Here is a 17,798-nt window from a genome sequence, read left to right on the forward strand (position 1 = left end):
GTTTCAGTTCCTCTGAAGTTGCAGTTATGGAAATCTGTGAGTCACTTGATGTGGATACTGGCGAACAAACTCCCCTCCCCTAAAAAGCATGAAGTTCTTTTGAGCACTAAAGCTCTCTTCATCCCCTAATGACATGATTTTGAAAAGTAAGTTATGAAAAAAACTTTATTGCAGAAGGAAGAGTAGAAATTAGCACAAGTGATCTACACAACAAATCAATAGTAATTGAAGGAAATAGAGATACAAAAGGGAATGGTGGTATTGTGAAATAATAATGGGTAAAAAAAGTGCTTATCATATAAACCTGATGATCAAACCGTTGCTGTGAGCCACATAAATTACAACTAGACAACTGACTCCACAAATTTGTTCTCAGGTTCTCACAAATGCTCTGTGAGATGTGTGTAACCACACAAATTCTCACAAATACATATATACCAGTTCACTATGAAGAAGGTATTTTAAAGGAAAAAAATATTAGTGTGAAGGTAAGATAGAGGACTGAGACAATCCAACAAGAGCAAAGATAATATAATAAGAAGGTAGGAGTGGGAATTCCAATATATCTTTCACTCTATTAAAACAGGAAATCTAAAGTTTATAGGTGTAGAAAACATTTATTAAGATCATTCCCTGTAGTTAGGAATACAGATGTTGTATTTAGAGGCTTTTATTGTTAACACAACCTATAACCACCTTGTAGGAGAATTTTAATGAGGAATAGTCTAGATTACATTGGCCTATGGGCATGTCTTTCAAAGGTTGTGCTGTTAATTCATTGATAATGTGGAAGGATAAAACACATTATGGGGAGCATCATTCACTACTGGAGGGACGCAGAAAAGCATAAGGAAATAGAAAGCTAGCTGTGGGCAAGAAAGCAAGGGTAAACATCTTTATTGTCTTTCTGCTCTTGACTATGAACATAGTGCTTTAACTTCCTGCCAAGTCTTCTCAATCAATCATAAACTGTAATATAGTGCTATAAGCAAAATAAATGCTTTTCTCTCTAATTTGCTTTTTGTTAGAACAGATGCTAATTCAGATACAGGCAGAATTTCGAATACCACAGAGACAAGAACAGAAAAGAACCTACCCTCATAATATTATAATTAAACAAACAAAGTACATTGAAATTCACAAGAGAGAAACACCAAGTCCAATGTAAAGGAAAGTCTGTCAGAATAACAGAATTTTTTAATGCTGATTTTTAAAATCCAAAAGGGACTGGAAAGCTATTCTTCAAATTTTAAAAGAAAATCAATAATAACTCTTGTACCCATCCAAGCTGCTTGTCATAACTCAAGGAGAAATAAAATTATACATGCTAAAATTATGCGAAATGAATTTATACCCATCAACACAGCTTTACAAAATAAATTTATAGGAGCCTTTTAGAACAAAGAGAAAAACAGATTCATCCATAAGACAGCAAAAGCATACGATTGCTTTACCAGTCAACTTGACACAAACCAGAATTATCTGAGAAAGTCTCAGTTAAGGTATTGTCCCTATCAGATTGGTCTGTGACCAAGGGTTTGAATTGTTGTCTTCATTGATGATTGATGTGTTAGGGCCCACAGCATAGGTAGCTGGTCCTGGGATGTATAAAGACTCTCACCTAGTCTGAAACATTGAATGAGTTAGCAGATTAGTAAAATAGTTTCTGCTTCAGTTCCTTCTGGAGATACCGCCCTGATGTCTCCCAGAGATAGATTGTGATGTGAAAGTAGAAATCAGATAAATACTTTCTTTCCCTACATTTTTCTGGCAAGAGCATTTTGTCACTGAAACTATAAAGCAAACTAGAACAACAGTCATACAAAAAAACAACTTGAGACCCTTGGAAAAACCATCAAAAGAACAGTAATCAATAGGCACCTTTCACTAGTAACTGAATATTAATGTCAATTCCCAATTAAAAAACACAGGCTAGGGGATTGGAGTAAAAAGTTTGAAGTATATGTTTGTTGCACGCCATTATAAAAGAGAGATATATTTTACAATGAAGTGATGAAAAAAGGTGTTCAAGGAAAATGTAGCTTGAAAAAACCAAGTGTTACTGACCTCATATGACAAAATAGACTTAAAGTAAATCTAGTGAGAATTGATAATTAATATTCCCTACTGATTGAGGCAACAGTTCATGAGAAATGAGAAGATCTTTACAATTCCATACACACGTGCACACAGTTCTGTACAGAAAATACTATTAGATATAAAACCACAGACTATCACCAGGTGTCATAGAGGTTTCACATCCAACAATTAATGCTTCATCCTAATATAGAGTAAACAGAATTAAATGACATCACAGGTAAAATTGCCTTAAAATATCTATACAATATTGTATCCAAATACTGCAGAATACTCCTTGTTCTGAGCAGTCCATGGAACTTTCTCTAAAATAGATCATATATTAGGATACAAAGAATGTCTGAGCAAATTTGGGGAAACTGAAATATTTCCTTACATTCTACCTGACAAAAATGAGATAACTACATACAAACAGGAGAGACGCCAGAAGGTAAACAAACTCATGGACATCGAACAACTCACAATGTAATTATGAATTATTTCTTGAAAAAAAAATCAAGAGCAGAAAGACTCCTTCAATAAAATTAAAATTAAAACGCAACATCGTTTAATCTGTGAGATGTGATGTAAACAGTCCTAAAAGAGATGTTTAAATGTCAGTGTTCCTATATTAAGAAATCAAAGAGATGCCCAATAATTTAGTTAATGATTCACCTTAGGGCTGTAGAAAAGGAACAGATCAAACACCAAAATCATTAGCTGGAAAGAAAATACAGACAGTAATGAAATTAGTGAAACAAAAGCAGCTCAACAACAAAAAATGAAACAGATTTGGTTCTTTCATAACATAAACAATATTGACAAACTTTAGATAAACTAACCAAAAGGAAGAGTGAATGCCAAAGCTCATACAGTAAGATGTGAAAATGGAGTCATTATGACAAGCTCCAATAAAATTCAGAAAATTATTAAGGTTTATCTTAAGAGCATTCTACTAAACTGGAAAATCTAAAACATATAGATGAATTTCTACATAGATTAAAAACTACCAAAATTAAACTAAGATGACATTTTGAACAAATAAACAAGTAGAAATGGGGAGAAGCACGTGCAGTTAAAAGCAGTCACTGTTCTTTTAGAGAAATAGGACTCAATTTCTTCTACCCATGGATATCACTGTGTATGCTGTGAATGTGTTTAAGCAAACTCTGATTGCTTAATAAATAAAGTGCTGATTGGCCAGTAGGCAGGCTGGAAGTATAGGTGGGACAAGTAGAGAACAGAATTCTGGGAAGAGTCAGGAGTTGCCAGCCACACACAGAGGAAGCAAGATGTGAAGGTAGAACTGAGAAAAGGTACCAAGCCAAACATAAATAAGAATTATGGGTTAATTTAAATGTAAGAGCTAGTCAATAATAAGCCTTAGCTAATGGATGAGTAATTTTAATTAATATAAGCTTCTGAGTGATTATTTTATAAGTGTGCTGTGGGACTGCAGGGGTTTGGCGGGACCCAGAGAGGAACTTTCCAGCTACATCCCACATGATAATCCCCAATGCCTTCTTCCAACCCCTCTGGGCACCAGATTCATATACAACAAACACAAACATATAAGAAAAATACTTCTACACATGAAATGAAGTGAACCTTAAAAATAGTCAGGACTAGTTGAGCAAATATCTATATTGTAGGATGGAACATTCTTTGGATATGTGCCCAGGAGTGGTATAGTTGGGTCTTGGGGTAGGTTGATTCCCAGTTTTCTGAGAAACCTCCACACTGTATTCAAAAGTGGCTGTACAAGTTTGCACTCCCACCAGGAATGGAGGAGTGTTCCCGTTACACTACCTCCTCTCCAGCATGAACTGTTACTTGTGTTTTTTATCATAGCCATTTTGACAGAATGAGGTGGAATCTGAGAGTCATTTTAATTTGCATTTCCCTAATGGCTAAGGATGTTGAACATTTTGCTAAGTGTTTCTTACCCATTTTGGTTTCCTCTGTGGGAAATTCTCTATTTAAATCTATTTTTAAATTGGATTGTTTAGTTTGATGGTGTCTAGTTTTTTGAGTTCTTTATATATTTTGAATATTGACCCTAAGCGAGATGTGGCATTTTTGAAAAACTTTTTCCAGTCTATAAGGTTGCAATTTTTATCCATATTGATGGTGTCCTTTGATTTACAGAAGATTTTCTATACAGCAAATATCTAGTTTATTAATTGTTTATCTTAGTGCCGGTGCTATCATTGTTCTCTTTAGGAAGAGTTGTCTCCTGTGCCAATGCATTCAAGACCATTCCCCATTTTGTCTTCTATCAGATTCAGTGCATCTGGATTTATTTCATGGTCTATGGATCCACTTGAACTTGAGTTTTGTTTGGGATGTTAGCTATGGTTCAATTTGCATTCTTCTACTTGCTGACTTCCAGTTAGGTCAGTACCATTTGTTAAAGATGCTTTCCTTTTTCCTTTGTATAATTTTTGGCCTCTTTGTTGAAGACTGGCTGTCCATCAGTGTGTGAAGTTCTGTCTAGGTATTTGGTTCAATTGCTCTGATCTGTCTTTCTGTTTTTAAGCAAATATATTTTTTACAACTAAAGCTGTGTAGTAGATCTTGAACTCAGGAGTGGTTATATCTCTGGGCATTCTTTTATTATACAGGATTGTTTTAGCTATCCTGGATTTTTTGTTTTTCCATATGAAATTGAGTATTGTTCTTTTAATTTTGTAAACAATTGTTTTGGGATTTTGATGGGAATTATGTTGAATCTGTAGCTTGCTTTTGGTAAGATGACCATTTTTACTATGTTTATCCTACAGATCCATGAGCATCCATCTTTCCTTTTTCTGATATCTTATTCAGTAAAGAACAATGCTCAACTTTTCTTTTCTTTAAAAAAATTGTTGGTTTTCTTTTGGGGGGAAGTTACAGGGGTAGATAACAGGTATGGAAGACCTAGAAAATGAGTGGGAATGGGACACATGATGGTAAATTCCCAAAGAATGAATGAAAATTTTGTTATACAAATACTCAGGCCTGTAACAAGCAATGAAGATGGAGAAGTACTTAAAACAATCTCTAAATTAAAAAAATCAGGTCCAGATACATTTTCTCAGACGTTCAGCCTTCAGGGAACTTGACCAAAATTTGTTGAACTGTTCCATAAATGAAGGAAAAGAGAGCACACTACCGAAAGTACTTTTATATCATCTTGATACTAAAAGCAGACAAATATTCAACAAAAAGAAAGGTACAGACCAAGATCCATGGTGAACATTGATGCAAAACTTCTCAAGAAGATATTTTATTTCTTTTTTTTTTTTGGCTTTTTCGAGGCAAGGTTTCTCTGTGTAGCTTTGTGCTTTTCCTGGAACTCACTATAGACCAGGCTGGCCTCAAACTCAGAGAGATCCACCTGGCTCTGCCTTCCAAGTGCTGGGATTAAAGGTGTGCGCCACCACTGCCCAGCTAAGATATTTTCTAACTAATATCAGGAATATATTTAAGAGTAGTTAACTGGCTCAACAGGTAAGGTCATTTTCCTCCAAACCTCATGACCTAAATCCACATGATGAAAAGAAAGAACACATTCCTGTAAGTTGTTCTTTACTCTCCAATTACACACTTGGTTTTACATGTACCCACACAATATGTGTGTGTGTGTGTGTATGTGTATGTGTGTGTGTGTGTGTGTGTGTGTGTGTGTGTGTGTGTGTGTGTTTAAACAAACATTTACCATAATCAAGTTGAATTTATTCCAGAGAGGCAGTTTAGGTCTGGTTAAATATACAGATATCAATAAATGTAAATTAAATAGCATAAATGGACTCAAGAACAGGAAACACACTGGAATCTGTGTGGACACAGAATTTTTTGTATAAATTTCATAATCTTCAGGACTAAAGTCCTGAAGAATTTGGAATAGAAGAAATATATTTCAAAATAATATTTGCCTTATGTTAGAAAATATAGCTAATGTTCCACTAAGAAGGGGGAAATTCAATGCATTTCATATAAAACCTGAAAGAATACAAGCATATATACTTCCTCCATTCTTTTTCAATGTAACACTAAAGTCTATGTTAGAAGAAAAAGACCAAAGTCACAAACAAAAGGTATAAAAATAAGAAAAGAAGAAGTCAAAGTACCTATATTTTCAGATGATCCAATTCTATAAATAAGAGAGCTTAAAGTGTTTACCATGAAACATTTAGATATCATAAAGGCTTTTATAAAAGTGACTGGGTACAAAATTGTCATACAAACATCAAAACTTTTCCTATATACCAATGACAAATAAACTGAGAACTAAATCATAGGAATAAGTCTGTTTACTATTGCCTCAAGAAAATACACCAGAATAAATCTAATCACGAGTGCTGGCTTGAAAAGTATGTCCCCTCTAACTTTTAGGCATTTGAATACTTATTTCCCTTTGCTTGATATTTTGGGAGGACTAGGAGGTATGAACTTGCTGGAGGAAATAAATTTTCAAAAGAGTGGCACCATTTCAAGTGTTCTATGCTTCCTTTTTGTGGATTGAGGTGTGGGATCTCAGGTGCTACTGCACTGCCATGCCTTTCCTTCTGATGCCATGCTTCCTGTCATAGTGATGATGGACTCTTACCTCTCTAGAACATTAAGTTCCAAAGAAGCCATTCATTCAATAAGTTTCCTAGTTAATGATATTTTATCACAGCAATAGAAAAGTAATGAATGCACCAAGTATTTATAGTTCTCTTTAAGGGAAACCTCTTCACACTAAAGACAGAAACTGATGTAGATATTAGGACATGGAAAATGTACCTAGAAGTATTAATGGTATCTAAATGACCAACCTACCAATTGCAATGTCCAGATTCAACCCAAGTTCAATCATGAATTTAGAGTCAATATACACAAAAATAGGAAAAAATTTAAAATTCATATGAATGTTTGGATGCTCACTCCTAAATGGAACATTATGCAATTACCTCTAAGGCTTAGGGACCTCTGCAGAAGAGGGAGCAGAAAGAACTTAGTAGGTGGAAAGAGAAACAGAAGAGCTGTAAAATGTTGACTTGTGGGCATGACACAGCAAGCATAGCAAGAACTCCATGGTACTGAGGCTGCTTGCAATGGGCCTGCACAAGACTGGCCTATCGATGATGCATGATTGGTGGGGAGGACACTCATGGGACACTACTGCTCTCTGCTGAAGTCCTGGATACTGAAGGATTGTGGGTGATGGGAAGTCAGTGTCTTCAGTTGTGTCCCAGTGCTGTACCAACTAGGTTTCAAATGGTAGTCCCACAGATGATCCTCAGCATGACCAAACTTATTGAGTCACAAATAAAAAGACATAAACTTTTCAAAGAGAACTGTAAGGAATGAGGATTTGTACAGATGAGAGGGTGATTAGAAAGGGTGAAGTGTTTCAATAATCAGGAAATATTTTATACAAGGTATGAAATTTCCGAAGAACAAATTCAATTACAAATTCATATGAAAGCACAACCTCCCCCAGATAATCAAACCAATCTTTGAAAAACAGTACCCTGTTGCAAGTTATACTATAGCGATACAGTATTAAAGAACACTGTGCTGATATAAAACAGACATGTAGATTAATGGAATACAAAACCAAGACATAAGTTCACATAACTACAGGCAACTGATTTTTTTTTTAAATTTTATTTTACAATACTATTCAGTTCTACATAATAGCCACAGATTCCCTTGCTCTCCCCCTTCCTGCCCCCTCCCCTTCCCCCCAGCCCACCCCCCATTCCTACCTCCTCCAGATCAAGGTCTCCCCCAAGGACCGGGATCGACCTGATAGACTCAGTCCAGGCAGGTCCAGTCCCCTCCTCCCAGATTGAGCCAAGCGTCCCTGCATAAGTCCCAGGTTTCAAACAGCTAACTCATGCAACCAGCCCAGGACCTGGTACCACTGCCTAGATGCCTCCCAAACAGATCAAGTCAATCAACTGTCTCACCTATTCAGAAGGCCTGATCCAGTTGGGGGCCCCTCAGCCTTTGGTTCATAGTTCATGTGTTTCCATTTGTTTGGTTATTTGTCCCTGTGCTTTTATCCAACCTTGGTTTCAACAATTCTTGCTCATATAAACCCTCCTCTTTCTCACTAATTAGTCTCCCAGCGCTCCACCCGGGACTTGCCATGGATGTCTGCATCCAGATTCCTCAGTCCTTGGATGGAGTTTCTGGCCCAACTATTAGGGTGTTTAGGAGACCATTGTAAATGAAGACCACATGAGAAAAGGGAGAAACAAAGAGCTAAAGAGACCCACAAAAATCCACAAAGATACCCCCACAAAAGACTGCTGGAAATGGTCGAGAGACAGCCGGGACTAAACTACTCTGGTGATGGGATGGCCAGGCAACTGATTTTTGACAAAATATCAAAGTATTCATTGGAATAAAGACATGATCTTTAGTAAACAGTGCTTTGAAGACTGTATTTGTTGGCAAAAGAAGCTGGCTAAAGAAATCCAAACCTAACCCTGATTGATTCTACCCCCAAGAAATTCTGTGTAAACAACCCTTTCTAGTCATTTAGGAAAAAGACTTTTCTCTCATCCCTGGAAGAAATAGCTATTCTCCTGTACTCCTCCTTCCAAAATAAATCTCTTTCTCAAAAAGTTTTGGGAGTAAAGATCTTCATTCATTGGCACAGAGAAGATCCTTGCTGAGACATCCCCACAGTGGACACAACAAGGGAGAGCTGAAAGAGTAGAGAAAGGAGGAGCTGAACCAAAGATCTTTGCTGAGAAGTCCCTCAGTGTACAGAGCAAGAGAGAGAGAGCTGAAAAGTAACAGTTTTCTCTAGAGCTGGAGGAGATTGCTACATTTCTGCAGGGGTTTCCTTTTTTTGCAGAGTGAAACAAAAGAAGCAACATCTTAGGCTGGAAATGCAGGGCTCTGCTAGGAAGCTCCCTTAAGTGGGGGCTGAGCAAAGCTCAGCTGTAGTGGCTCTTCAGGAGAGGAGAAGGATCGATATATCCTGTGGGGAGTCCATCCCACATCACACCAGGTATACCTTGACTTTCCCAAACAGTCAGAATATGTATCCCTGCTGAATTGGTTCCAGGTTTGGCTTTCCCAAGAAGTCAGAAAAATTTCCATTGTAGGGTTTGGCTGCTCCTTTGCAGTTCCTGCTGTCAGAGCTGTGCTAGACAGCTCCAGGTGTCCTGGACACCTTGAGGACAGAGCTGTTTTCTGAGCAGCTTTGAGGTGTCTGGGTAACTTTTCCTCCAGGGCTAAACTGTCTCCTTGCAGTTTCAGCTATCAGAGCTATGCTAAACAGGCCAGGTATCTGGGATACCTTTAGGACAGAGCTGTTGTTCTGAGTACCTTGATGTATCCAGATACCTTGCCTTCCAGTGTTGAACTGTCTTCTTGAAGCTTCAGCCATCATAGCTGTCCTAAGCAGCTCAAGGTGTTGCCTGGCCCTAAGGTAGTCAGGACACGTTTCCCCAGAGTTGTTGCAACAAATTTACTCACAACATTGGAGCTGAAACCAATGCCCAAATGCACAGATTTGCAACCAATTTGCTTACAGGAATACTATGTGCAGAAGAGTTTATTTATATCTTAATCTTTCTTAACACACACACACACACACACACACACACACACACACACACACGTGCATTCACCACAATTCCAAATGGATCAAGAACCTCAACAGCAGATCCTTAACTCTGAAGCTGGTAGAGAAAAAGATTGGAAGTACTCTTTGAAATGGAACCACAGTCAAGGACTTTCTAAATATTACTCATCTCACTCAGAAAATATGGCAGATAAACAAATGCGACCTCATGAAATTAAAAATCTTCTATCTACCAAGGAAATCATTAATCACGTGAATATACAACCTACAAAATTGAAGAAAATCTTTGTCAGCTACTTGCTCTCAGACAATGTATATATAGTATCTATGAAGAAATCAAAACTAAACAAAAACAAACCCTCAACATTATGGAAATATACCTGGAGCAAAACTTGGGCCCTGGAACTCAACAGTGTTATCAAAAGAGAAAAACCATGCCCTGTGTGCATTTTTAACATGTTAAATATTCAACATCATTAGCCGGCAGGAATATGCAAATAAAACTAATTAGAGAGTTTATCTTACCCCAGTCAGAATGGCTATTGTCAAGAAAAGAAATGATGCTACAAAGTTACACAGAGAAACACTATTTTGAAAACAGAAAGAAAAGAAAAGAAGGTAGAGAAAGAGGTCAGATGACAACAAATGTTTGGAATGTGGGGCAAAGAGAAGAAAATCCAAATATAAGGAGGTGAGAAAGGAGTAGCTGCAGATAAAGGATGAGAGTGTTGAAAGAGAATACAAGGCTACTGTGTTCTAGTTATAAATTTGTCATGGATTTTTGGTTTTGATGATGGAAAATTGAATGCAATATAAGTGATATTGAAAGTGAAACATTTAATCTGACTCTTAGTAGCTTCTCTTTTGAGTATCAAAACTAACTGTATTTTATATACAATTTATATTCATTAAGTTTATAGGCTTAGAGTCTCATTAATTCAGATTTATCTTGTTTTTACTTATTTACAAGTTTCCTTATAATAAAATGTAGGTTTTTTTAAAAAAATTTAAAGAAGAAAATGTGGGGAAAGAGAAATACTGGTGGGAGTACAAACTGACCCAACCCTTACTGAAAATACTGTTTTCAGTTTACTATAAAGTTGAAAAGAGAACATCCATATGACCCAGCTATCAATTCTTAGGAATATACTCAAACTATTTAGGTATAATCTACTATATACTATAAACTATATATAAATATACTATATAAAATTTAGGTACAACTATACAGGTATTTGAACATCTGTGTTCATTGCAACTCCACTCACAATAGCTAGGAAACAGGTTCACCCTACATGCCATCAACTGAAAAGTAGATAATGAAATTATAATGTGTATACACAATTAAGTTTCACTCACCTATACATATGAAATTAGGTAATTTTCAGTAAAATACACGGAACTGGAAAATATACCTAATGAGGTAACTCCAGCACAGATAGACAACCATTGCATGTGCTGTCTCATATAAAGACCCTAGACAAATTCTTAGTGTGTTTAACTTGAAGTGTATATTAAGTACAAGAAACTGGAAATGGGGCATTAGGAGTGGAACATGAAAAAAAGAGACCTTAAAGAGAGAGAACTTCCAGAATAACTCTGGTATGAATGTGAATGGAGGGAACATGAGACTGAGTAGGTTAATGTGAAGATGGCATGAGAGGATGAGGGGTAAAATTAACCAAAACCACTGGGCAGTGGTGGTGCACTCCTTTTATCCCAGCACTTGGGAGGCAGAGGCAGGTGGATCTCTGTGAGTTCAAGGCCAGTCTGGGCTACAAAGTGAGTTCCAGGAATGGTGCACATCTACACAGAGAAACCCCGCCTCAAAAAACCAAAACCAACCAACAAACCAACCAACCAACAATCGAAACCCCCCAAAACCAAGAATATATGACAATTCCTTATGGAAACTCATTAGTTTTAAGCTCATTAAAACATGAAAGTCAAGGTACAATACCGCTTCCAGGAGTCATAGGTTATTAAGTGAAAACTCCATTGCTAGTGTTGGGATACCTCCCTTGGATTTGTTGCCTAGTAAGGAATGAGGACACAAATAAAATAGGCAATTGTCACTGTTGTCAGTGCTCCCTAAAACTAGCTAGTAAGACCCTATTTATAAACACATCCTCATATTCTTATCACAGTATATAAAGAAAGCAAGCTGGGAATGCGCTGAAATATGCCTTCCTGTGTAATAGCTCCCATAGTATTGTGCAGTCTGATAGTAGGAGACCCTTGTCAACAGTCATATTCAGCTGTGTACACTGTGATCTATACTTCAAACAGCCTTACAAGATATGTCCACTAACTTGTGTAATAATGGGAATTGTGGTTTCAGGGTAACCAATCATTTTCTGATTGAGAAGAGTTCAAATGTGGTATAGTAAATGTGGTTGAATATCTATGCTGGGGAGGGCATAGGTCCCCATCCTTTTATGGTGTAAGGCAGTTAGTGGTTGCTGGTGGAGGGAGAGGTATTTTTTTCAGTATAGGAGCTACTGGTGAGAAACCCATGTTCCTATAAATGACTTCTTCCCTGTGCTCCAGTAATAGTGTTGAAGATATCACTGTTGTTCTGCTAAATGTACTTGATATGCACATTAAATTCTCTTCTAAATAGCTATGTTTCTCCTTATATATCACTACTGTTAGCTGGGTTTAAAAAAGATTCTTCTCGTAGTGCATTGTTAGTTTTGGAGACTCAAATTTGGTCAAAATGCTGAAGTGTCTTTTTCAGTGCTCACCAAATGATATGATCTAGATGCCCTCCCATGTAGCCTTTAGAAAAACAGAGGAAGAAGGTATGGAAATGATGCAAAAGCTTAAATATGAAGTAGAATGCTGTGGAATATTGTCTTCTAGACATGATTTGGCCATATGACATTTTAACTCTTAGCATCTGGGATTACTGCACAAGACCTGCATAAGACTGGGCCCTAAAATACTCTATCAAGGGAAGAGAAAGTACTCCAAAGTATCCACTACTTTCCTGTGGATTTATGAGCATTCAAGTGTAATTATGGGACAGGGCTCATGACATCCTTTTCCTTCCACAGTCTATAGGCAGTTAGTGGTAGCTGGTGGAGGGAGAGGTATTTTTTTCAGTATAGGAGCTACTAGTGAGATACCCATGTTCCTATAAATGACTCATTCCCTGTGTTCCATTAAGCAACCCCAATGGACTTCACTAGGTCACAAACAGAATCATGAAGAAAAAGGACATGGAAGTAGGGCCTCTACACATGTGCGACATTTGTTTAGCTTGATCTGCTTGTAGAACTCCTAGTGATGAAAGCAGGGTCCATCCCTGTTTCTTTGGCTGACTTTTATGAACCTATTCCTCATAGTGGTTTACCTTGTCCAGCCTAAATACAAGGAGTTTAGCTCTACCTGAACTTGATATGCCATGCTTTGTTAACACCCATGCTGAGGCTTGCCCCTTTCTAAACAGAAACAGAGGAGGAGTGGATTGGGATGTGGGGTGGGGAAAGTGGTTCGTGGAGGGGATTGGAGGAAAGGAGGGAGGAGAAACTGGTCAGGATACAGAATACATGAATAAATGTAATTAAAAAAAGAATTTACAACCTCTCAAAGCCCACACTCAGGGATGTACCTCCTGCAAGGTTGTGCCTCATGAATCTTCTGAAACAGTGCCATCAAGTGGGAAACAGGTGTTTATATGTCAAGGTCTATTTGAGGCATTTCTTATTCAATACCACAAATTATAACAACTACCTTAATACTGGAAAGATCAGATACTGCAAAAGTTGTTGGGATGATGTGTTATGGGCAAGCTGTGGCTGTGTCCTGTTGTGTAGTGGCATGTGAAAACAGGAATACTTCACAATTAGGTTCAAAATGGTGATGAGACTTGGAAGCACATATTGGTTGAATACAGACAGATAAGAGGTAGCCAAGTGAAGACTACAGAATATACTAAAGGCTCGGGATGTAACCAAGTTAAATAATATACATGATCATGAGAGTGAGTGCCAGCATTAAATTGATGGAACATGGTAGTAGGTGCTTTAGTCTTAGAACTCAAGAAGTGGATGCCTGAGGTACAGAGCTTCAACATTGTCCCTGGCTATATAGAATTCAAGACAAACCTGAGCTATATATCACCTTATCATTAAAATGTCTCTGAGCCTCCCCCAAGTCCTATATTTAACAGGACACTCACCATTTCCTTTGATGAACCATTCAAAATAAGTTGTCAATGACTCTGGAATCTTAACCAATGTTGTCTTACTCCAGAAAAAATAACCAGACACAAGAACATCTCTGGGATTTCTGATGACATAGATTATCTTAAATAGAAAAACATGTACACGATGGTCAACATAGCCATTCCAAACCTTTTAACTTGCACAATTTATATGAAATGTCAGTCAAATCTCCATGAGGTTTCTCAAAACTTTATTTTTATTTGGACAAAATTTTACATAAGTGCAAATATCTACAGTGAGAATCCTCTTTTATAAATTTATTTCATTTACAAACATGTAACTGCACAATTACTCAGGTCACTAAGACATTAAAAAATAAAACAACTATAACAAAAATCCAAGGCTGATCCTATGTTTATAAAGATCAATGTCTTACAGTGTGAAAAACCATCCATCCATTGTGAAAGAACATCTTATATACACAGAGATGAGTACTGTGCTAAATACATCTGCAATATGCAAACCTAATTGTTGTCCACAACCATAACTGCCAAATAAAACTTTCCAAAGAACCATGGTGCAAATCTCAAGGCCAGTGTGTCATTGCACAATAGTGAACACAAAGACTTACAGGCAACTCAGAAATGCAGAGAGTCGGAGAAACAGACTTTCCCTGGGAAAAGCATAACAATTCGTTATGCAATTCCAAATGCTCAGCCCTGAAAACATACAAAGAAGTAACATTTTATAGACTGAGCAGGTTGCCTTTAAATATTGAGAAAAAAGTAGATACATATATAGATATAACAACAATTAATGAAAAAAGACTTCAAATTTGAAAGAGAGAATGGAGTAAACCTTGGAGAGAGGAAGAAGGGGGATGATGTATGTATTTATGTTATGATCACAAACAATAAAAGAAACTAATTAAAAATAAACAATAATTTTAGTAAAAGGAAATTCATATTTTGTACCAATGATCTGTGTAACATTATTCTAGAATTCAACTTTTTAGACTTCAATTTATCCAGCCAAGAGTTTGCCAAAACCACATAAACACACACACACACACACACACACACACACACACACACACACACACACACACACATATAGATAAAATGTCACAACTTCATCGTGATATTGTCAAGAGAGATAATAGTTCTACATTTGTCTTTGTATTTTAAGTAGAAAATATTTTTAAGTTCATGGTGCAGAAACTTCCATAAAGCTTTCTTACAAACTAGAAACTATGATAGGTCAGAACCTGCATATCTCTGTTCCCCTCTGAAAATCCTCTATCAGTGGTGTGGGGGATTCCTGTGGCTACTGATCTCAATGGACAGCTAGATACAACAACACACAGTGGGTACAACTGAGCCATGACTGCTGAACAATCTCCATGATTAGAGCACTGATACCTAGTCAGGCTGCTTCACCTATGAGTAACTCTGTCTGGAGTGGTTGACACACTGCTCATGGGATTTATGTACAATCAAGATTAGCTAATTGACTTTGATGATGACAAAACAGTAATGTCCACTGTTCACTAGAGTTTGAACTCTGCTTGACCTGTATGTGTAGTTCCTGAATGCTCTAGTTGATATTTCATGTTCTTTCATATATCTCCCAAGGATCACTGTGTGGTACTTGACATTCTGGTACTCTGATGTAGTCTGAGGAGGAGACACATCTGCATCACTTAGTGCATGTGAATCTCATGTTCTCACCCACAGCCTACACAATCTGAGTGCATTTCATCAAGAGCTCCAGGGCCCACCAAGGTTGATAAAGTTCAAAGAACATTTGGTCAAAGATTTTTCAACCACTGGATACTGACCTTGGCCTTGGAACTGAAGAAAGACTTGGGGAAAAAATGGAAGGGAAGGTGCGAGTTGATGAGGCGTGGTCCTTCCTTACTGATTAATTTTTGATATCCTCTTTTACTCTCTATCCAGAGTGAGCGCTCCCAGATAGGCACAGATTGGATCCAAGTGGGATCCCCCTTGCTCTGAATCAAGCAGACAATCTCAATCAGCCAGTTAGTTCCTGAAGAAGGAAAATATAATGGTCACTCATTTCAACAGTACTTGTTAAAAAGCCTCAAGTAGAACATTGTACACCTGCACAATTTACAGTGAAGCTGTTTCCAAGCACACAGACCTGTGGTGTTCACAATGTCCACATGCTCTAAGTATAAATTATATTCATCTAGCACATTGCCAGTGCTTAACATGGAGAAACTGAGACTCTACTCAATTAACTCCACCTGAAAGTTCCCTCAAGTCCTGGGCCATCATTATTCTACATTCTGGTGCTGTGAGTTCGACTTTCCCAGATACTTCACAGGGATGTAATTGTGGACTCTGTCCTTGAGACTAGCTCCTTTCCTTTAATGCAAAGCAATTGATATGCTTCCATGCTGCAGTATATCTATCAGTACTGCTTCTCATTAGGTGAATAAATCCCCTTCTGTCAGTTTTCCACACACACTTTTATTTAAGTTTACTTGTCCCTGGGTATTTCTCTAGCTTTCTTCTCTGGGTCATTGTATGAATCTTCTTCATGCATTCTACCGCCCATGGCTTTTCCATGTTCTTTCACTGTCAATGTCAACAACCCAAAACTTACATATGTTCAGTGCTTCTGCCACCCAGCAAACAACCCTTCCCCAAAGCCCACACTGTTTCTTTTTGGTTCCTTGAGTTTTGAGACTGTTTTCACTCATTGGACAAGCTCCACGATAATTCTTCTGCCTGACATTGTCCTCTCCTCCACATATCCTTACATCCATGACTTTTACCTTGGTGCTGTTTCTTCAGTTTATTTCCCTCATTTCCCCCTCACATTTTCTTCCACACAGAGACAGAACAATGCCAGAGTCTGCCTTAGGACCCACTGGCATTGCTCTGAATGGCCTAGATGAGCCTCTCCCCACACAGACCAGGCTGGAGTTCTTTCTCTGAGTAAAATGCACTCACAAACAGCAATCCATGCCACAAAACTTTTTCAACATCAGATATATAGAGAACGCCACTCATCACACAAATGAATGAGGATAAAAGCCTTATCCTTCCTCATACACTTTAAGAGCACTCTCACTAACAGTTCTTACCTGATTTAGGGTAAGTCAGTATGACTGTGTCTTCATCTCTGATCACAAACACATTGCGAATTTCTTCAATTCTTTCTTCTTCATTCACTGAAGGGAAAGGTATCCCTTCAAACCAAAGGTAGTCTGACATGGCAAAGAGTTCTTTGTGGGTGCTGTTATGATACAGCTCTAGCCACCTTTTCAGCTTCTGGCATATGTTGAGAGATAATATTTATAGTGTAGGTAAAGAAATTATTAACACTCCACAGTTCCTTGTAAATCCAGCTACTTGCAGGAAGAAATGATGTAGTAACCAGTCAAAGGTTGTTGTGTTAAGCAATTGTAAACACATTCAGAGATGATTCTGCAATATTTATGAACCCAAACCAGAAACTCAATAACAAGTACTAGGACATAAAAATGGGGTTTAATTTGAAATGTTTTCTAATACAATTCAGCTTTCAGAATGGTTTCAAATGTGCATAAAAGTTACAGAGGTCATACAAAATGTAACCACATCAAAGTCTTTTTTTTAAAGTAGTGGTTATTTTTGAGAAACTCAAGCCCTTAGTTGTGCTATATGGCTCCCACCTTCTCTCTCCCCCTCCAATGCCTCATTCCCTTCCCGTATTTATGATTTCTTCTTTACTTTTCACTTTATGTATATGTATATTTATATTGTTTATATGTATATGATCACATGTACATATAACCTACTGAGTCCTGTTATTTCTGTTTGTATGTGAATGTACTCTGAGTGGAGCACTTGTGATTGGAAAACCAATATGGGATTTCCCTACTGAGGCAGATCATTCTCTCTCAGCAGCCATTGACCTCACCTATAGGTAAGACCATGTAGAATTTTTCCTGCCTTTATTTC

The 17,798-nt window shown here is 37.5% G+C and overlaps 1 protein-coding gene across 1 annotated transcript in view; it reads right to left on the reverse strand.

Annotated features, from left to right (window-relative positions):
• Positions 1–17,207, reverse strand: part of LOC114687331 (bile salt sulfotransferase 1-like) — a 37,738-nt gene extending 20,531 nt beyond the window's left edge. Inside the window, exons 1-3 of the mRNA XM_028861999.2 lie at positions 16,940–17,207; positions 15,665–15,873; positions 13,839–13,965 (exon numbers count right to left, since the gene is read on the reverse strand). Coding sequence (XP_028717832.1) covers positions 13,839–13,965; positions 15,665–15,873; positions 16,940–17,069 — 466 coding nt within the window. The 5' untranslated portion in view covers positions 17,070–17,207. The remainder of the gene's footprint in view (positions 1–13,838; positions 13,966–15,664; positions 15,874–16,939) is intronic.
• Positions 17,208–17,798: the final 591 nt, after the last annotated feature.

Source organism: Peromyscus leucopus, chromosome 1 (assembly GCF_004664715.2).
Source record: "Peromyscus leucopus breed LL Stock chromosome 1, UCI_PerLeu_2.1, whole genome shotgun sequence".
NCBI lineage: Eukaryota > Metazoa > Chordata > Mammalia > Rodentia > Cricetidae > Peromyscus > Peromyscus leucopus.